Below are 22,081 nucleotides of genomic sequence, written 5' to 3' on the forward strand. Positions count from 1 at the left end.
GAGCTCTGTTGAGCCACTTCTGGGTGAGCTCTATGGGATCCCACTGGTTCATTGGAAGACGCAGTGTAGTGCATGAGCCAATTTACCTCAGGTGTACCTGGGGACAGCACCAAGGTGTTTCTGACAGGGACAAAAACGTCTCAGTGGAGTTTCCCATGGGTCAAACTGAACATTCAGACTCTGAAGACAAACTGCGTAGGGTGAAAGTCACATATCGTTAAAAAAACAAAACAAACAAAAAACCAAAGCCTGCTCATCCTGCAAAACAAGTGGGAGCTGAGGCCTGAGAGCAGATGAGATCATTGAGATCATTCAGGGAGGGCTTGTGGCCCAAGAGGAGAAGAGGGCCAGGGAACCCAACTTCCAGAGGGTGGGCAAAAGAAGACGGTGTGGGGGGGAAACCCTGACATCCTCATCTTATATCCCCAGGACTGACATCCAGTGGGAAGTCAACAGATGCTCCATGACTGGATTCATTTGTATTTTATCGTCTGTAGAATATAAAAAGGAAAGAAAGAGTATGTGGGGAAATATGTGTACCAATAAAAACAACAACCCAAAAACCAAATGCATTTATTTTCCAAATAATTGAATTAAGCATGTAAGTGTGAAACTGGATTCTACTCCGAAAGGGCTTAAACTATAAACAAGATGAATATAAAGTGATCTCAGGAAAATGACGGTCTTACCGGTGAATAAAATAACTGCAAATTCAGTTGCCTTAGGACAACATTATAGGCCCATAAAACTAGAAAAAACAAAGATAGGTAACGAAGCCCCAAGTTGGTGAGGCTGTGGGAAACAAGGGCACCGCCAGCCACAGGTGAGAGCAGCGTGGCCATCTGGACAGCAGCTATAATAGCGTGCATACCCTGGAACAGGGGTCCTTAAGTTGCACATAAAAGAAATCCATTTAAGCAAAACTGGTGTTTTAATAAGGAAGCGGAGGTGTCCAGAAACCCAAGGAAGCACCTGAGGCCTGGGCGGGGTCAGAAACCAGGAACTGGGAAGCCAGCAGGAACCTCTCTCTCCTCCTCGTCTGGGCCTCCTTTGCACATCTGCTTCTTTTCTCCTTCTCTGCAGATCTTTCTGCCATGCACCCATTCATACAATGAATATTTATTTTACGTATATGCCCAAACATTACATTTCTGCGTTCAAGTGTACCCAGCAAAGACTGAGTCGCAATTTGAAATTCTCGGGAGGAGGAGTCTGATTGACTCAGCCTCGGGTCCTGCACTGCTCAAAGCAGCTAGAACTCAGCGGGGCGGGGTATTTCTTACCTCCAAGTGGGTTGGAAATCTCTGATTCCTTTTTCCACAGGAAGATCTCCATGTAAATTAGTAGATGTGATTAGATAAACTGGGGAGGGGATGTCCCAGAGCAGAGAGCCAACTAACATTAACCATTAACCCACCCAGAACTTCTGAACTCCAGGCCCTGCTTCCAGCCAGAACATCTTTTTCCTGCTTCCGCATTCCAAATCCTTACAGTCCATTCTCCACATAGCAGCTAGATTCCTTTTATTTTATTTTTTTCCCGGTACGCGGGCCTCTCACTGTTGTGGCCTCTCCCGTTTCGGAGCGCAGGCTCAGCGGCCGTGGCTCACGGGCCCAGAAGCTCCGCGGCATGTGGGATCTTCCGGGAGCGGGGAACGAACCTGTGTCCCCTGCATCGGCAGGCGGACTTTCAACCACTGCGCCACCAGGGAAGCCCTAGATTTATCTTTTAACATGCAGATCAGACTATATTCTTCCACTGCTAAAATCAAACAGACAAAACAACAAAAAACAAACCAAAAAAAACCTCTCTCCAACTCCTTCCAGTGGCAATTAGGATGACATCCTTACTTACCATCACTCGAATTTTAATTTAGCAGCCCCCCTCCACCCCGTTACCTCCCTGACTTTATCTCTTATAAATCTCCCCCTCCTTCACTCTGCTGTAGCCACTCTGACCTTGCTTGTCCTCGAATAAGCCAAATTCGTTCCCCTCTTAGGGCCTGTGCATTTGCTCTTCCCTCCCCCCCATTTTCGCACAGCTGACTCCGTATCATTCCAGACTCAGGTGACAGACACCACCGCCTCAGAGGCTCTTCCCCGACTGTCCCATCTAAACTAGTAACACCTACCTCAACACACATAACTCCAGTTACCCTCTAACCTGTTTTTTAGTTTTTTCTTCATAGGACTTAATAATACCTGTTGAACTTCCCTTGTTTACTAGTATATTTTCTTTCTCTCCGTATTAGAATGTAAGCTCTATTTGAGCAGGGACCTAGATATTTTCCCAGCAGCAGAACTGAGTCTGGTACATAGGAGACACCACATAACACGGAAGGCAGGCCTGAGTAACTTGGTTTCAGTGTGGGACCACCAGGCACGGCACTTCGCAGCCAACCAAGGCTTTGGAGCTGGCTGCCTGGCTCGCCAGTCCCCGCCCCCACCCCCACCCCCCGCGCTTCCTGTGTAAACTTGCACAAGTTGCTGGACTTACCATATGCAAAATGGGGAGGATAACAGTACTGCTCCCATGGTATTGTTTGAGGACTGAATGAGTTCACACATGTAAAAAAGGGTTTACAAAGTGCTTGCCACAGAGTAAGGCCTCAACGTGTTTTCACTTACTATTCATTATTAATCACTAGTCCATTCATTTTTGAATTCTTAAAATTCACCTTTCATTGTTCCGCCCTCCATATCTCCAATTTTATCTTCTTTTCATAGCTTTATCGGAGTCCTCTGGGCTCTGGGAGACCATCTGAAGTTGGTTTTCCGTTACTAAATCAACGATGGTGTTCAACCTGGCCGTCACTGCTTCTATGCAGTTTTTAATTCAACAGCCACATTTTTAATCTCCCCCCTAATCCTTCCTTATTCTTCCAACAAATGATTCATTTGTTGGATTGCTAGCTCTGCATTACTTATGTACATCTTTTTGAAGCCTACTGAAACATCCATCAGGCATTGCCTACATTTTCTTCTGTTCCTTGCGACAGGTCTTTTTCTGAGGTAGGCAGCTCCTCTGAATCTTCAGAGAAGTGATAAACCACCCTCTTTGCAGCTGCAGAATATTTCTTACTTAGCCTTACGGAGGGAAGTCTGTATCCAGGGTAACCAACCATCCTGGTCTGCCCGGACCGAGGGGTTTCCCAGGACATGTCACTTTTTCGTGCCAACACCAGGAAAGTCCCAGACTAAACAGGACGAGTTGGCCACTCTACCTCCAGCTGTAGATGGCGTCAAGGAGGTGCCCTGTCACACTGGTACCGACGCTCCTCCAAATCTTTCACAAAAGGAGGAAACCATTTTCTAGTACTTAGAACTACTAGCCCTTCCAAGCAGCATTTAAACATGTGACAGTGTCTCGGAAATAAAGGAAATCACCAGCAACCCCAAGCCTCCCACTGGCTCTCTCCGTCCTTTGGTAACTTAAAGATCAGACCACATTCACTATGGCCACTCTCTCTCCTCCTGTTTATTCCTCAAACTTCTGAGATATGGCTTCCACTTTCTAACCATCCACTGAAACTTCCCTTGCCAAGGTTATCAGTGATGTTGTCACTAAAATCCACTGAAATGTTTCTCATTCCTTATCATATGTGGCCTCTCTACACATTCTCCCCTGCTGCCCACTCCCTTCTCAGACTCTTTCAGTGGTCTCAGCCTCCTGGTTTCTCCCCTCTCACTACTCCTCAGTTTCCGATGCAAGCTCCTCTTATGCAGTTGTCGATGTTCCTCAAGTTCTGTTCTGGACCTTTTCTCTTCTCACTACACCCCCTGCTCCAGTGACCTCATCTCGTGCAGCTTCAAATACCATGAGTGCTGATGACTTAGAGATCCCTATCTCCCAGAATTCTCTCCGGGCTCAACCTGAATATCCAGTTCCTTACTGTACCTCCCATTAGGTTTCTCTGCAGACACTTCAATCTCAACAAGTCCTCAACTGAACTCATCTGATGCCTCAGGCCAATCCTCAGGCATTCTCTTCCTCCAGTGCTCTCCATCTTGGCCAAAGGACCCACCATCAATCAACTGCTCAATTCTTGACCCTTTCAACTTCCTCACAATCATCAAGTCCTGTCAATTCTACCTGGTAAATACTAGAACCATCCCCCCCGCATCTACTGTCTCCAGGCTGTCTCCAGCCTGTTAGAGTGATTTCTCTAGTAAACATGTCTGAGGTTGCTCTCTTGGGGTTAATGGTTTTCAGGGCCCTCTATGACCCGGTTCCTACAGACCTCTCCAGACTTTCTCCTAACACTTCCCTACCTGACTCACTCCTGTCACTTTTTCTGGTGTTTTCTTAGATGTCATTTCCTCAGAAAGTCTTCCCAGACTCCTCTGAACTGGGTCAGGTACAATCATGAGTATTCTCTGGACATCTCTATTATAGCATTTATCACACCCACTGAAATAGCCTGAGAGACTAGAACTTCTTTGAAGACAGGAACTGTCTTGTTCACTTATATATCTCTAGCACCTAAAATGGTGAAGAGTAAGCATTAAGTCTGTCGAACAATTTAAACAGACATTCCTAATCATAAAGCTCTTATGTTTATTGGATTAGGCTCCCAGAGTTCTCGACTTGCCTTTGTGTTAGTCCAGTTCAAGTTACTGTGAGCCTGAAGAAAAAAACAACTACTCTTTTGGAGTGCTCATTCAAAATAGCTAGAAGCAGCGTCACACAGTAGAAGGACCACAACTCCTAAGCCAGGAGACCAGGGTTCCAATCTCAGCTCTGCTGCTCTTTGTGCTGTTGTGGGTGACCACTTAGCCTCTCTGAGCTTCAATTTCTCCATCTGCGAAATAAAATGGCTACTCTACTCTAGATCAGTGATTTTCAAAGTGTGTTCCACAGGGGAGGAGGCTGAATCAGAGGGTCCAGAGGCCCGTGACCAACCAAGACCCCAAGCCACTTTGCTCCTATCTATATTATATATTGGAATTCAGGTGAGGTTTTCCTTAGAGAAAGAAAAAAAAGGATCCACAGCTAAAGCAAGTTTGAAAACGGAACCATATGATCACTGAATTCCCTGCTCTCTTTACATGCTGACATTTAAAACAAATGAAAGGCAGGGGTGTCGTTATCAAGAAGGTAGTGTCTAAAAAGCACGTGAGGACTCTGAACATCTGGTGGGCTGGCACCTCCGTCTGCCATTAAGAACTCACTGGTTGTCATGCAACTTTACCTCATTATGCAGATCTAGTAGGATGCAGAGACATTTCTGAATCCACAAATAACATCTACAAAATCATCTTTATCCCTCAATCCCCTTGATAATAACCAGGAAGCTCAGACCGAAAAGATACAGGCCTAAATGGTTCTTGTCCAAGTCTTGCTTTCAGATGGCTCATCGCTCCAAATCTGGTGACTCAAAGGCTGACCCCAGCCTCACAGGTGAGATGCACTGTCCTGGGGGCCTTGCACAGAGAGGGCCTTCCTTTTGCATGAAAAGTACTCAGCAGTTAGTGTGTGTGTGCCACTGAGGACTGCAGTCAGAAGACTTGGGCTTCTCTCATCTGCCACTTACTTGCTCTGTGTCACTGCTGTGGACACGTAGGGTTTGCTCTACTCAGCATCAATCCCATCCCCTCCTTCTTTCTGAAAACTGTTTTCTTCCCCCAGCCCCATTCTAGTCCTATGGTTCTATAGTGAGTTGCCAAGTTCTCGGGTGACTGGTTCTCTTGATTAATCTGGGGTGGGGGGTGGACAACAGAATTCAGCTCTACTCAGAGTCCTTCCTTGGGATTTCTAAATTTGGGACTCGGGTCCACTTCTGATGTGAGGCGTGGAAGCTTCCAGCCATCAACTGTTTGGTGTGGAGGAAAAAGTGAAGTCAGCATACAGAGAAGAGAAAGGAGGGGCAGATAGAGCCGGTGGTGCCTGAGTCCCTGGTGGCAGTTGTTCCTGATGCCCAGAGGCACCTGACCTGCCCTTCAGGAGGGACTTGGTTGTTCAACTTGTCCATAGGTTCCATGAGCCAATAAATCCTTCTTTATACCTAAATTAGTTCAAATTGGATTTTAGTCCCTTACAACTGACACCAACCCTACATTAAGTCACTTAAGTAGTATGAGTCTGTTTCTTCATTTGTAGAAACTACTTCGAAGATTTCTGGCAAAGACTAATGAGATATGTAACTCTGTTAAAACCATACTGAGCTATAACTATGTAAGGAGTGACTACGACAGATGTCTGATGGTGAAGATAAATGCAAGTGCTACCCCAGTGGTTTGGACGTAGCGTAAGACCACCCCCGATGCTACAAAAACAAGTGTCTTGCTGACCAGAAGGCAGTTACTCCACAGTGGATACCCACTGCTTGTCTGTCCAGTTACCCTCCCTCCCAGCAACCCACACACCCTACCTCTGGAAATCACTCCACTTCCATTCCATCCACTTGGTTTCCATGGGAACTGCCCTATCCTTTCAAGACTCCATCCTAGTCTGGTTGATGGGCCTCAGGGTAAGCGCCAAACCCAAGCTAAGCTAATGAATCCCTTTCCTGGGACTCTTTTTTTTTTAAATTGTGGTAAAATACATGTAACATAAAATATACGATCTTAACCATTTTTAAGTGAACAGTTCAGTAGTGTTAAGCATTTCATATTGTTGTGCAACCAATCTCCAGAGCTTTTCCATCTTGCAAAACTGAAACTCTACCCATTAAACAACTCCCCATTTCCTTGCTCCAGGCCCTGGCAACCTTCATTCCACATTCTGTCTCTATGAATTTGACTACTTTAGATACTTCATATAAGTGGAAACATACAGTATTTGTTGTTGTTGGGTTTTTTATTTTTTAAAACATTTATTTATTTTTGGCTGCACTGGGTCTTTGTTGCTGCGCGTGGGCTTTCTCTAGGTGCAGTGAGCGGGGGCAACTCTTTGTTGCGGTGTACTGGCTTCTCATCGCGGTGGCTTCTCTTGTTGTGGCTCACGGGCTCTAGAATGCAGGTTCAGTAGTTGTGGCACACGGGCTTAGTTGCTCCATGGCATGTGGGATCTTCCCGGACCAGGGCTCAAACCCGTGTCCCCTGCATTGGCGGGCGGATTCTTAACCACTGCGCCACCAGGGAAGCCCCAGTATTTGCTCTTTTTTTTGACTGGTTTATTTCATCTAACATTAATATCCTCAAGGTCTATCCATGTTGCAGCATGTGTCACAATTTCCTTCTTAAGGCTGAATAATGTTCCATTGTATGTATCTACCACATTTTGTTTATCCATTCACCTGTCGACGGACACTTGGGGGTTATTTCAACCTTCTGCTACTGTGAATAATGCTGTGAACGTGGGTGTACAAAAATCTCTTCAAGACCCTGCTTTCAGTTCTTTTGGGTATATATCCAGAAATGGAATTACTGGATCCTATGGCAATTCTATTTTTAAGTTTTTTAGGAACCACCAAACTGTTATCCATAGCAGCTGTACCATTTTACATTCCCACCAACACAAGGGTTCCAATCTCTCCATATCCTCATCAACACTTGGGTTTTTTTGTTTTTTGTTTTTAAATAGAATCCATCCTAATGGGTGTGAGATATCCTGGCACTTTTGAACTTAGAACCAGAGAAAGAATCAGCACGATCTCTCTCAGATGTAAAAGCTGGAAGAGGTAAAGCTTAGGTGCTATGGGCAGTCCTGTCTCCCACCAAAGAGAAAGCCTGTTTGCAGTGACAGAAAAAAGAGAGGGAGACTCCACAGCACCAGGGTAGGTGGTACTGGTTGTACCTGGGGCCTTGATCCTTTCCTGTGCTTGAATTTGATGAGATACCTCAATAACCCTATCATAAGATCACCTTTTTGCTTAAGGTCATTTGAATCTGGCTTGTTTCATTTGTAACCATAAGTCTTACCTAACAGAAACATCTTAGTAGAAGGGTTACTTCTTCAGGAATCTTTTTTTGCTTTTTCTTGTCTTGATTCCTTCTTATACATAGATGGGATATAAATAATTTGTACATTTGAAAACCCCTAAAGGAATGCCTTTGGAGAAGTACAGCTTAATGGTTACAGCATAGGTTTTAAGGCAGCCCAAACTGGCTTCATATCCCCCCTCAAGAAATGTTTAGGGACTTCCCTGGTGGTCCAGTGGGTAAGACTCCATGCTCCCAATGCAGGGGGCCCGGGTTCGATCCCTGGTCAGGGAACTATATCCTGCATGAATGCTGCAACTAAGATCCCGTAAGACCCAGCATAGCCTAAACAGATAAACACATAAATAAATAAATAAACAAATATTGGGGGAAAAAAAAAGAAAGAAATGTTTACCGAGTGCCTTTCAAGCAGCAGGCCCCTTGTAGGTGCCAGGGATAAAGCAGTTAACAGTGGACAAAAATTCCTGTCCTCACAGGACTTTCTCTCTAGTCCTCAGCAAATGTTTGCATGTCTACTCTGTGCCAACCATCATTAGGCTCTCTGTATATATATGCCTGTTTATAAAATGGGAATAATAAATTTCCTTGTCCATTTGTTTAAAGAAATCATTATAAGGTATGCGTGTACTTAACACAAAATGCCTGACACACAGCAAAACACCCAATGAAGAGTAGCCATGTTTACATTTAGACATGGAGTCATGTCCTGTCTAAACCAGCCTTAATATCTATTGGGTACCCACTGTGCGCCTCACATTTGCCTTAAGGTAGGACTCACGTCATGGCAGGACTTACTCTCCAACGAGAGCATGAGATAGTTACAGGTGATATGTGCTGTAGCAGAGTAATGAGGAGGGAAGAGAATATGGTGGCTAAGAACACAGACTTTGGAGCCACCCATCTGGTTTCAAATCCCAGCTTGCCCTCCAGAAAATCACTTAACTCTTCTACTCGGTTTCTTCAACCGAAAAACAGAGCTAATAACAACAATGATGATGTAAGGACTAAATGAATTATATGTAAACTACTTAGAACGTGCCTGGCACGTAGTACCATATGCTACTATAATGTAATAAACTGCTATGGGAACACGTAGGAAGGAAAAACTAAACCTCCCTAAGGAGCCAAGGAAGCTTTGTCTAAGGAGAGGACATCAGATCTGGGCCTTGAAGGATATGCAGGAGTTCACTAAGTGAAGAGTAGGGGAAAGGGCATTTCAGGTGAATGAGACTGTTGGAGCAAATGAGCTAACTCATGAAGAAATCATATGCATTAAAAAACAACAGCAGTAATGACTAACAGCTGAAGCCTGGTTCGATGACAGATAATGCTTGAGGCACAATTTTTAGCCAGTAGCCCCATTTTTAGCCAGTAGCCCAGTGGACCACCAAACCAGTCAGTTTTGAGTCAGAGCTTGCCCTGATAACTTCTGGGAACTGACACCATACTATAAACCAACACTTTAGTAGCACTAACCATTTTTTCCCCAAGGAAGCAAATAAATCCAATTTATACCTACCACTTACTAGGCACTGCAGTGCCAAACACCATGCTGCTTTCAGAAGGACCTCATTTAATCCTTACAATGTCCCTTGGAATGGAGGTAATAACTCCATTTTACATACAAGGAAATTCAGGCTGCTTGAACAACTTTCCCAGGGCCGCACAGACAGCATATTAGACAGGAAAGCCTTCAGCTGCAGGTACAAATAGCAGTTTCTTTTTTTTTTTCCCCCACATCAAAAGAAGTCTGGAGGTAGATGGTTACGGCCCTTAGTTCAGGTATTCTGCAATACCACCAAAATACCTTCCATCTTTCCTTTCCACCATCTTTAGAGCATTAGCCATTGGCCCCAAGGCTCACTCAGTCTCATGTTCACTGTAACGATGTTTAATTCTCATCTTAAAATCTCAGCAGCCAAGATTTTGTCAAACTTTACTTTTTGAAATATTTCAGGTCAGCTCATACAACTCACTAATTTCACAGATGGGGAAATAGAGAGACTTGCCCCTAGCGAGCTAGCAGAGCTAATTAGTTAAACCAGTGTTCTTTCCATGAGACTAATTTAGTGGAGACTCCAAGTTGCCCACCAAAATCTGTTCTCCCATTCTTTCTTGGCTTGACTACATTTCTCAGCCTCCTTTGCAGGTTAGGTGTGGCCACGTAATTAAGTTCTTGCCAAAAGAAAGTGAGCAAAAGTATGTGTGCCACTGCAGGGTCCAGGCCTTAAGGCATCTGGCGTGCCTGCTCCACGCTTTGTCTCTTTCCCACTGGCTGGAACCAGAGATGAGCCAACTTTAACCAGGCAGGTGTCGACAATGCCCCCCAGAGGGTGGAGAGGCAACATGATACAGGGAATCTGTGTCCCTGAATGACGGCTTAGAGTGGAGCTGCCCCACTGACCTGGACCGCTCACTTCGGAAATTTTAACTCCCCTCAGAGTTGTTATGTGAGGAGGAAACAAACTTCTTTGTTCTTTAAGCCACTGTATTGTTGAGTCTCTTTGTTACAGCAGCTTAGCCTTTTACCCTAACTAATACAACCAGGCAGCGTCCTTTGTACGTATTCAAAATAGCTTTACCAATGACCCTTTGGCCATCTTTTCAGAAAACAGCCCTAACCACCCAAGTAGGTGATAATCAAATAATGAAATTCCTTCCTGTGGCTACTATCCCAAGGTTTCTTCATCTTAGTTAAAAGCTATTTAACAATTAAAGCAGATTATTTATGTAGAAATCCACTTAACTGTGAGGCTTTCACGCAACTAATTCAACAAATATTTGACTTTCTAGATGCTGGGGATACAGAGACAGGTTACTGCATTCATAAAAGCTTACTTTCTAGTGTTTTTTTGTTTGTTTTTATTGTTGTTGTTTTAATGTTGTGCTGAGTGTTTTAAGCAGAAAAATCTTCTTTGTAGAATGTGGGATTGAGGCTAAGAACATAAATAATTACTGAGAATTACAAAGGCTCAAACCATGTACCTAGACTATAGATGAAATGTTCTTTTGCTGAAAAACAAGCAAAGTATTTTAAAGACTAAGAATCCACCTCTCTTTCCGGAGTCAAAGTATTTCCTACCTACTTAAAACAGCATTGTCTGAACTACAAGAAGTGTCTAAAGTCTAGTCAAGATTTCTGTTTTACCTGTCAATTATCTCTCAATAAAACTGAGGGGAAAAGGTTTTTACTGACAGAGGTAGATGGACCTAATAGCTTGCTGAGCGCTGGAATTAACTGCCAAAGCTATTTAGATAGCACTGCTATGGACTGGAGACTCTGGGTACCTGCACTGAAAGGCTCTGCTTGTCTAGGGATTATCTGAGGCAAGATGGTACAAAATGGCATTCCTTATCCTCACTCCAGGCTGAACAAAATGCCCAAAGCTGGCCCCTTCCTGCTCTCAAATGAGATTTGGTATGAGACTGGGCAGTTGAGAGAGGAGACCTCAGGCTTGTTCTGGCTTTGTCAAAACTTGCTCTGTGGCTGTGGAACATCCACGTTTTGGGCCTCAGTTTCCCCATCCGTACAAGAAGGTGCTAAGGAGCCTTTCATCTCTACATATAGGAAAATCATTAGAGCTACTCCCTTCCCTACGCGCAACAGCAAAGTCATTCAGAGGGCAGCAGGCAGAGAGGGGACATCTACCTCAAGGCAGTGCCTCAGACCAGGGCACCAAGTAGATTCCTAGTGAGGGTTCTGCCTTCCTCAGGCCCTCTGCTGCTGGTAAAGGAATTCCATCCTGCTGAGTCTAAGAACAGGGGTAGCAGGCACAACCACAGTGCCTTAAACTTAGTTAAATATTGGGCACTTTGATTCTTCTTTTTCAAGAAATCCCTGATTTCCAACTGCCAGAGAGATAGCAGTGAGTTAGTTCAACGAGAAGTTACTGCTCCAGGTATGTCAGATGGACGGATTAAAGGTTTTTAAGGAAGGATTATTAAAACTAGTTTTTCCTGCTTCTCCACTGAAACTTTTTTTTAAGCCTTAAAACATATTTAGCAACTTTGTGAAGAGCATTTCAGAGACTAATGTTCCTCCTTAAAACCAGCCACCTTAACACAGGGCTCAACAGCTTGAACTCTTAATTCTGTGGCCTCGTCTCAATTCCGGCTTTGCCACTTACTAGGTGGGTGCCTTTGCTGAGCCCGTTTCCCCATTAGTAAACATGTATAGAAACAGCATCTCTTTCCCAGGGCTGTATGAGAAGCTAATGTATATAAACTGCTTGGTCCCCCTTGGCTCACAATAAGTATTCACCTCCACTTCCAGTGGGAAGATGCCGCTTCCCACCCCATTAGCTCCTGAAGTGGTTAATAAACTGATTGGGAAAATTACACATTTAATCTAAAGAATAAGATGACGTGGATTCAATGACAATTTCTTCTCTGACCAAGGAATACATTTACTCTTGAGATTCAAATCAGTTAACGTGGGTAAGTCTCAATAAAACTCAAGGGGGCCAGGATATCCCACAGACTGGGGGAGAAGCCACTGAAGTCAAGTTGAGAAGCCCAGCTTTCCAGATCACGGGATACCACGTGCAGTCTTGGCTTCAGACTCCTGCCCCAGCATCCTGCTGTGTCACACCATGCACCTTGACACACACACACACACACACACACGCCACCGCCGCCGCCGCCGCCGCCACCGCCACCGCCACCGCCACCGCCACCACCACCACCACCACCCCACCCCCCCCCAAGCAGGGGCAGGACTGTGGATTACCTGCATTCACCGTGAGTGTCCTTTCTTTATAGCCCTTACTACAGCTGTAATTATTTGATCAATGTGGACTTCTTTGATCATTGAATTCCCAGAGTCCAGCACAGCACCTGGCACATAGTAAGTTCTAAAATATCTGCTGGCTGAATGAAAGGGCTGGCCATAGCTTAAGATTTCCTCAGAGGCTGGTTTTGGCCTAACCCTGGCATCTGAATGAAGTTCAGTACACTTATGGGCTGTTCTCAACTGGGGGACCCTCGGGAGGGTGGTAAAGAACAGAAACGGGAGACCTACCAGAGGAGGCAGGGGAAACCCATGCACACCCAGGTACTGCCAACAGGTAAGGTAACGGATAAAGACAGTATGTGCTCTTTGTTATCTTTTGGGTAAGGGGAAGAAATAAGAATATATATTTGTATTTGTTCATATTTATTGATACTTAAAAAAACACGAGAGGTATGTAAAAAAACTAATAAGTGGTTATCTATGGGAGGAGAAGGGGATGGAGGTAGGAGCGAGATTTCTCAATGAATGTCTTTGTCTTTTTATATCATTTTGATTTTTGAAAATTGAACTATGTAAAAAAATCTAGTGAAAAAATAAAACTTTTGCATAGCTAGCTCACATACATTCACAAAGAACTGCTTTTTCAGGTCCCACAGAAATGCGCCTTCTTCCACAATCCCTCCCCTCTTCCCTCCAAAGTGAAATTCTATACAGTTCTTACGGTCTTTGATAGTCTCTTACCTAAATTTGTTGTCTGTGTATATATAAGATATTTACAAGCTCCCTGAAAGCAAGAACCACATTTCATTGTATCTCTGTATCCCTCTAGCCTACTCTAGGGCCTCTCATATAGTAGATTCAGAACAAATAAAATACTGCTTGAGTGGGGAGTTACTGCTTAATGGGTGCAGAGTTTCTGTTTGGGGTGATGAAAAAGTTTTGGTTGCACAACATAAACGCTGCTGAACTGCAAACTTAAAAATGTTTAATTTTATGTTATATTCATATATATGCATACTCACGTTACTGGTAGCTCAGGTCACTCCAATAAGAGAGCTTCAACTGGAGATAACAAATCTCCAATAAAAAAAAAGATCCTCTCCAGATGTTTTCCAGGAATATAGTAAGTGCTCAATAAACATGTGTTAAATAAACAAATAGATAGCATATTAAGAACATCGACTTTGAGAAAAAGCTCTCATGTTGAAAACAAAGCGTACCGTATATGTTAGACATGAACATAAACATCTTTTTAAGGACTAGAGAGGTTCTTGCAAACTTTTTCTTTATTTAACTTTCAATAAAAATATAGTCTCCTAACTCAATAGAAAGATAGCAGTGATTATCACACAGGAGGAGCTCAACAAATGTCAGTCTTCAGTTTTCGAGTTCCATGTCACAACCACCTCAGTCTGATTCTCTCCGTCTCGATGGAATTCCAAAAACTGGTTTGGTTCACTTAATTATCTCACTGGGGCTGATCCTTTACTGCCATTCACCCAAATCCAGAACCCTTGAATTGTGGCTCACAATAACTCAATCATCTATACAAGTGTCTGGAAATTAGATATTTCCAGCCAGAGTCAAGGACATAAAACTTTTTTTTTAAGGGATACAGTAAATCCCAGTATTCATCACCAAAAAGATCAAATGTAAAAAAAGTGCAATCTGTGCCTCTTTCAAAAATAGAAACTTTAAGGTTAAAAGAAAAAAAAAAGCCTTTCCCAAACTCATTACCAGACCAGACATATCAGCCACACAAGGAGCTAACAAGGCCTGCTGTTTCCATGACAGAGAACATGAGAGGTTAAAACCACACCACTGAAAAAAAAATAAAAAAAATAAAACCACACCACTGAATGAAAGAACTGGACCCCCGACACCTTTGCAAAGGCCACTGGACAAGTGCCTTAAACGCTGGATTTCAGCTCTTCATCATTCTGCCCTAGGGATTCCTTTTCTTTAAGCTCTTTATCATGGTCTGGGGAAATACTCTGACTTTCTATGGTAGTGATGGCATCTGAGTCCAACCTTCTTCTTTTCTTCAGTTGGTGCAAGTGGGACTTGGATTTCATGTGTGCTAAGGCAAAACAAACAAAAAAAATTAGGATTTTCTACAACTAATCCTGGAAGCATACAAAATTAATTATACAATCCTTTTCTTTAACAGTAACAGGATCAACACATGTACTGGTATAGCTGCTTAGCATTTTTAAGAGAAGAATAAGTCATATGGCCAGCTAGCTAGCAAACTAGCTACCACATATCACGTATATCTGCTGGGGGCTTTATATCACTAAATCCACACAACAATCTTGCGGGACAGTATTATTCAGCTCATTTTATAGGGCTGCCTGTTATAAATACATTTCAACTCACACAGCTCAAAAGTTACAAATCCAGGGCTTCCCTGGTGGCCCGGTGGTTAAGAATCTGCCTGCCAGTGCAGGGGACACTGGTTCGAGCCCTGGTCCGGGAAGATCCCACATGCTGCAGAGCAACTAAGCCCGTGCGCCACAACTGCTGAGCCTGCGCGAGCCACAACTACTGAAGCCCGTGCGCCTAAAGCCCGTACTCCACAACAAGAGAAGCAATGAGAAGCCTGCACACCGCGATGAAGAGTAGCCCCCGCTCGCCGCAACTAGAGAAAAGCCTGCACGCAGCAACGAAGACCCAACGCAGCCATAAATACATAAATAAATAAATAAATAAATAAGTTACAAATCCAAATTCTTATCTGTACTGCAGGACAGATGGCTCAGGCCTACAGTACCCAGAGCCGCCCTTCCCTCTTCTTAACCAGCTCGCTCAGGTTGCCCCTCCTGATGTGACATCCCTACGCCTGGGTCAGATAAGCCATCTGAATGACTAATCCAGATACTCACATTCTCCAGCCCACAATGCACCAGAGAGATCACAGCAAGTATTCTTTTCTGATGATCCCTTTCAAGGATCCACAAAAGCAGTAAAGTGAAAAGCTACTATTGGCTGATATCAATTTCTGACCTCTCACCCCAAAGACAGTTCTCAGCTTCTGACTAACTCACACAAGCTCCTTTTTACTGTCCTGTTCTTTTCAAGGAAATCTTATCTGGAAACACCTATAAAGATAGACAATGAGATTAAATTATTTTATACTTACTTAAAACATCATTTTTAGGGATTTAGAAGCAAAAGTAGGTAAGGAAGAGGTTAGAAGTCAAGGAAAAGTTTACTTGAGGGAAAAAGTCAGCTTTGTCTCCAGCTAGAGCCTATGGCAAAAAGTGGCCTTCTGGACTGACTCTCCATGGCAGCAGGAGATGGGAGAGCAAGGACTTGACAGATGGCACTATAGAAGGGCTTACACAAGCTACGCTCACAAAGGCTCACAAATGTTGCTTCTCTGTGGCAATCCCTGAAGGACATTCGACAAATCAAACCACTAACTTTCCTTTAGAAAAAACAATCAGACACTCTCTTTCTCTTCCCCTTTCATCATTATGAACCAACGATAATTGAGGCTTCTTCTGCTGCTTGGGCAATCACAGCCATCCCCAGTCTCTGACAATGCAGTTCATTTTGCCAGCGTTAACAGTTAATAGAACTAATCGTTCTATTGGTTGGTATGGGGGAAAAAATCCACTTCTATGAGAACGCCATGCAAAGCAGTACTCTGAACAGGATTCCAGCCGCTGGGTAAAATACAAGCCCTACTTGTGCCTAAAAGGAGTGAGCCTTAAACAAGTTTCTAAACACAATGTAAATTCAAGGCTTAGAGGCTAAGGCCCTTTTGAGCTTTGCTGGATTACTGCAGAAATCCGACAGGGGGGTGCAATGTGGCTCTATGGCAAAGACAGATCCAGGCTCTGAAACAGGGAACTAGAACCTCGGTGCAGGACTGTTCCTGGGTTGGTCAGGAGCACCTTATGAAGAAGACAGTACCTTTGACCACCGTCCTTCTGCGTGTCTAACCATCTTGCTTTCACACAGTTTCCCTTAACACTTTTCATCACAGTTTTTGCAACCAACACCATTTCAACACCAACACCATTCCACAACAAGAGAAGCAATGAGAAGCCTGCACATCGCAACGAAGAGTAGCCCCCGCTCGCCGCAACTAGAGAAAAGCCTGCACGCAGCAACGAAGACCCAACGCAGCCATAAATACATACATACATAAATAAATAAATAAATAAATTTTAATTTTATTTATTTATTTCAAATTTTTATTTTAAGGTATTACCTTAAAAGTTACTGGAGAGACACCACTTTTGAAGAATGTACTCAGGAGGAGTAACTGCACTTCCTGTTCCCTCCCAGCTGTTTCTGCTCCTTTGGCCTCTTGGGTGAGTTGCCTGGCTTCCCTTACAATCCTACCTCACCCCCACTGAGGTCTAAACATGAGACCAAGAAACTACTCAGGCAGGATCATGAAAGTCAAAGGAGCTCTGGCAAGTTAACTGCAAACCTCTCAGTAAAATATCTACTCTAGCTGAAGCTAGAGGGCATATGATCTTCCTTTGAAATTGAGAATACAGAGATAACTCTCCCGTTTGAGAAGGCCTCTCCATGAAATTTGAACAAAGGCTGTTAGAGGAATCTGGCCATTTTTTTTTTTTTTACAAACAAGCAGACTCCAGCATTCAACCTACCAAAGACCTTAAATTTTTCATGAAGTCAGTGTGACCCACCCTTACAGATTTCTCTATCCTAGACTCTACCTGCCCATTCACGGTCCCCAATGATGATTCGATCACAGAGGTCACACACGTGATAACTTCTCTTGTTCTCAGTTTCACTGCTTGGCATCTTCACTGGAGTGGCTGCAGGCTTGTGGCCCTGAAAAAAAAAGGCAGGGATGGGGGAGAAGCATTTGGTTCAAAGAGATTTGGATATCATACTCTGATATTAAGAGGAGTGAGATTTTCCCAAATTCCTTTTTCTCATCCCAGAGAGCAGGTGGGCTGTGAAGAGATTTTAACAACAACCTTTCTGAAAGTGAAAGTAGAAATGCAGCCTCCAGGGATCTAAAAGCAGCCTTCTGCTCTATTCCATGGAAAAGAATGCTTGGTTCCCAGAATAGCAACAAAGGTGTCAGCAAAGGAAAGCTTTGTGAAAACCAGACAATAGACAGTACCATGATTAATAATCACCTGGATGAAACTTCGCACAATTTCAAGAGCAGGTTCAAGAACAGACTCTTCCCACTTCGAGACATCAGATACTTCTAAGCCATATACTGGGGGAACACTGGGACCAGGTCCTAATGATGACAAAGAAAAGTTGTGAGAGGCCAGCCTCCAAGACCCAATCTATTCTGCTCCTAGGACTCCAAAATCCTCAAGGGAAACATACGGGGTCAAAGAAATAAACATTCTGACCATGCCATTCAATCTAACCAGAAACATGAACCAAACAGCTACACACAATCCAAGAAAGACCCAGAAGGTTGACTGGTCTGCAGCCAATAAGTCTAGCTGTATAATCCAGAGTCTCAGGTGTAGGATCTTCCAGATCAGTCAGGAAAACAATATAGAGTAACAGCTCTAGTGACCACTGTATGGGCTACAATATAAAGGTAGCACGTGACAGGAGGCAATTAGCAGCTTGAAGTGAGTGCCTGTTCTAAGGTCCATATCATCTTACAGTGATGTCACTCTGTGGCAAAAGAGTTCACAGCTTTCTTTAATCTCAGGTTTGTATACATCCCTTCAGCAGTCTAGCATTCACGAAACTCATTAATACCATACTGATAATCAATGGGCTGGCAACAGCAGAGTATCAACCAGTCAACTGCTGAATCTGAAAATTAGAAAAAAGCCTTGGAATTGAACTAGTTGAGCCCTGTTTCTAAGAAACAGATCTAGAGGAGTATTCAAGAAATACCCTCTGGTAAATACTTCTGAAGGGAGATAAGACTGGAGGTAGCCGAAAGTATAGCTATAAGCATTTCATCCATCTGAGCCAACTATGTTTAGTCTCTGCTGGTAGTTTCCCCAGTCTGTGGATACACTAAATTGCCTTCCACATCTAGGTTAAGTCAGTTGCCTAAAGGCAAAGAGCACTGCCCCATGGACAAAAACATCAAAGTCCTCAGAATGCCAACGGCTGGCAGGTGCTGGCCTTTTGATAGTGCCAACCACAAATAAGATTCTTCATAAACTGGACTGGGCTGCACCTGCCACCACATGGAAAGGTGAGACTGGGAGGGTGCAGGCAGCATCCACAGCACACCTGGCCTTGGCTAAGCTCTGCACCTGTTTCCAGGCCACTCTATATTTTCCTTTCCCCTCTAAGTCCTTTGTTGGGCTTCTGTGCCCTGTCTAAGTACCTTTCAACAAGTTCTCGGCTCCCAGCTGCTATTTCTGGCTTGGGTCCAAGGCCAAGCTGGGGTGGGGAAGTCCCTCTGGCTTCTTGCCAGAACCTTACCCCAGCAGACCAGCCCTTGGCCAATCACACACGGCTCCTGATTTACAGGGCAGCTGTGCCTTTCACTCTTAGCACCAGGACTGCGCCGGCATACACATGAATGAGGAATGGGCATATGATGCACTGTGCATCAAGCCCTCATGACTCAGAGATGGGGGAGTTATTGTGGCTTTACCACAGGAAGAAGTTCTAAATCATTATCCAAAAAAACCCATCTTTTGTTACAGACTAATTGTTAGCCCTGCAGAGAAGAGAAGCTGCATTAGAAATTTGTAGTAGGGAACTTTGTTTCAGCTGACACAAAGACTTCTATCTAAAAGGACATGCAGAGAAAGCAAGGTAAGTAGAAGAAAGTGTAAAAAGCCCCTTGGCGTGAGAACTACACTGGAGAGCTCTAGCAGAGAGTGAGAACCGAGAGAGAGATCCTAGGGTCAACAACATGGCCCAAGGTGTTTCTGTTCAGAGGCACCGAGGAGGAGGGGGAGACCTCAGCTGTACGTATCTGTAACTGAAAGCAGAAATCCAATGGCAAAAGGTAAACAGGGATGATTCAAAAGCATATTAAAAAAGGGCCCAAAAGACAAAACTAGGGTTTCACTTATGCTTAATCTCCTTTAAATTAATCTCCTTTTAGCTCGTAACCACACAATTTCTTACCCGAGGCCCAATACTAATGCTGTCCAGCTAAAGTTATAACTAAAGGAAATAAGAAGCATGGTGTAAAGCTGAGCGTGGACTTCAGAGTCTGGCCTGCATTCAGTACTTTACTGCTTATTAGCTAGGGAATTTTTGGCAAGTTATTTACCTTCTCTAAGCCTCTATTTACTTATCTGCAAAAAGAAAAGAATACCACCCACCTTGAAGGCTCAGTAACATATGTATGACACCAAATTTAGTGCTAAGGATGCAGTACAGGGTCCAATGAATGAGAATTTCGTTCCCTTTTCCTTAAAAGTGCTGTTCAACTGAAGTTAGAGTTGCAGCAGCCTGAAGCACTACGTATCTGAACACAGAAGCGATGCTGGGAGAATTGGTGAAAGTTTTGTCTTTTTATACTACTTATCTGGCCCCCAAACCATTTTAATTAGGAAAGCCTCCCTATGGAAATCTGACTGTTCTTCAGGTACAAAATCTGAAGCTAAAAACAACCCTGAGCACCAACTCCGCTAAGAAGGTATTGTTATTTTGTTCTTCCCTGTCTGCAGCCAGCACTCATGTGTTCAAGGCATAAGGCAGATTCTTCCTTGGGAAGAACTGTTTTCTGAGGCATCACAGGAAAACACCCCTGGACAATCACTTATGCAAAACCCCCCAGGTCCAGAAACTAAAGTTCATTTTCTGGGTGAGCTGAGAACATCTATGTTCCACTGAAAGCAGACCCAAGGCATAAGGAAAAACAAGGACACTTACTGCTCAAAAAACGGTTTTTAATCCATCGGTTTTGCTTCCGGGCATATCTCTTAGTCACTTGTTTCAGAGCCTCAATACCTGAAAGACAAGGTAGATATAAGAACCTCTATCTAACCACTTCTCACTCTGCTGAAAGGAAGGCTCATCCAGCCCAGCATTAGAGAAAACTAGCCACGTCAGCACACTGGTGGATACTTGGTAGGTGAAAATCTCAATTCTGAGCTGAAGGCCATTTGGGTCTCTTTTAGCCTCAGCTCCTTCTCAGGCCATAGCAGCAGGACACTCTGTCACCCAAGGATGTCCAAGGCTAGGTTAGATGGAGAATTCACACCTTTCTTTAGGAGCTGGTTTCTAGTCTCTGGTGTGCATTTTCCCTCAGTGATCAGGTACTCGTGAAATTCCTTGAAGCCAATCGATTGGAAGATACCATGTTGATAGTCCTGGCTGGGAACAGGAGAGCATCAGCAGATGAGCCATTGAATCTGAAAGCTAGCAGGGCATTGGAGATGATCTAGCTGAGCCATTTCATCTCATAGATGAGGAAACTGAGATCCTTAGCAGTTACTACCTCTCTGGAATCCTTCCTCCACCTTCCCCACCAGCTCCCAGGTTACTTCCCTTGAAAATTAACTTCTGGGAATGTCTGAGATTAGAAAATTGCAACTGTAACAACTACACCAAGCCTCCTTCCAATGATGAAGGGCAGCAAACAAGTAGATCCAAAGCCAGTATTATATGTTTACGGTCTTTTGACCGTAAGCAAGGGGTGGAGAGTAGGTGAAAGTAATAGCCGAATTCTCACCTGTTTTCCACAACTTTCTTCTCATTATAGCGTTTGTGAAAACCTCTTAGTTCATCCAAGAGCCCAGCGGCGAGCATGTTATCCACCCTCTTATCCAAGCGCTCATCTAGAACTTGAATCAAATTAACCCATCAACCAGCAAGCCTGCCGAAGGTGTGTACTATACATGATGAATGCACAGGCTGCCACAAAGAAGAGAATTTGTTCAAATGGAAGAAAAGGTTCAGAGTCCAAAGATTATACAATAATTCATAATTATATTTAGTCACACTTAAAACTCTGCAATTTCAATAAAAACAGCCAGAATGAGGCATGTCTTCTTATGTAAAGAGCACACAATTACAGCTACTAGGAAGAACAAATATTTTATTCTTGTATGGAATGTATATCCATTGTTTATTTTAGAGGCAGCTGAGAGCCCCGTTTTACTCTTACTTTTTTCCATTGTATTTGTTACTCTAACTTTATGCTATTTCATATTTAAGAACTCTCAGATGACACCTTAAATAGGAATGAAAAACTTTAAACCAAAGCCATCCTAAGTATATCTTGAACTACTGAGCCAGACAAAGGAGCAAAGAGTGAGAGGTGATAATCATTCCAATGTGGTGGTCAAACACAGCTTTATTATGAATCAGATACCACTGTTTGATGCTGCACTCTAACACATGTTTTTATTTACAAAATGTTCATTATTAAAACAGTACCTTTTTTTATAACCTTATCATTTAAGTTTGAGATAATATAATTTGAGATTAATTTAACAAATTTCCACCATTTCAATTATGCTCTTCTACATCTCTGCCATTGCTATTTCTTGGCTTACAATGATAATAACCTTTTTTT

At 43.5% G+C, this 22,081-nt stretch overlaps 1 protein-coding gene across 2 annotated transcripts in view; it reads right to left on the bottom strand.

Moving 5' to 3' along the window:
- Positions 1-13,883: 13,883 nt before the first annotated feature.
- TRIT1 (tRNA isopentenyltransferase 1) overlaps positions 13,884-22,081 on the bottom strand; it is a gene marked incomplete at its 5' end in the record, with an annotated part of 42,047 nt that continues 33,849 nt past the window's right edge. For both annotated transcript variants that reach the window (XM_082614034.1, XM_082614033.1), the window contains 6 exons: positions 13,884-14,695; positions 17,316-17,433; positions 17,748-17,857; positions 20,434-20,511; positions 20,765-20,877; positions 21,236-21,347. In XM_082614034.1, the coding sequence (XP_082470160.1) occupies positions 14,526-14,695; positions 17,316-17,433; positions 17,748-17,857; positions 20,434-20,511; positions 20,765-20,877; positions 21,236-21,347 (701 nt within the window). In that variant the 3' untranslated portion in view covers positions 13,884-14,525. The remainder of the gene's footprint in view (positions 14,696-17,315; positions 17,434-17,747; positions 17,858-20,433; positions 20,512-20,764; positions 20,878-21,235; positions 21,348-22,081) is intronic.

The sequence above is a fragment of the Mesoplodon mirus genome (assembly GCF_964341445.2).
Source record: "Mesoplodon mirus genome assembly, chromosome: 3".
Classification (NCBI taxonomy): Eukaryota; Metazoa; Chordata; class Mammalia; order Artiodactyla; family Ziphiidae; genus Mesoplodon; species Mesoplodon mirus.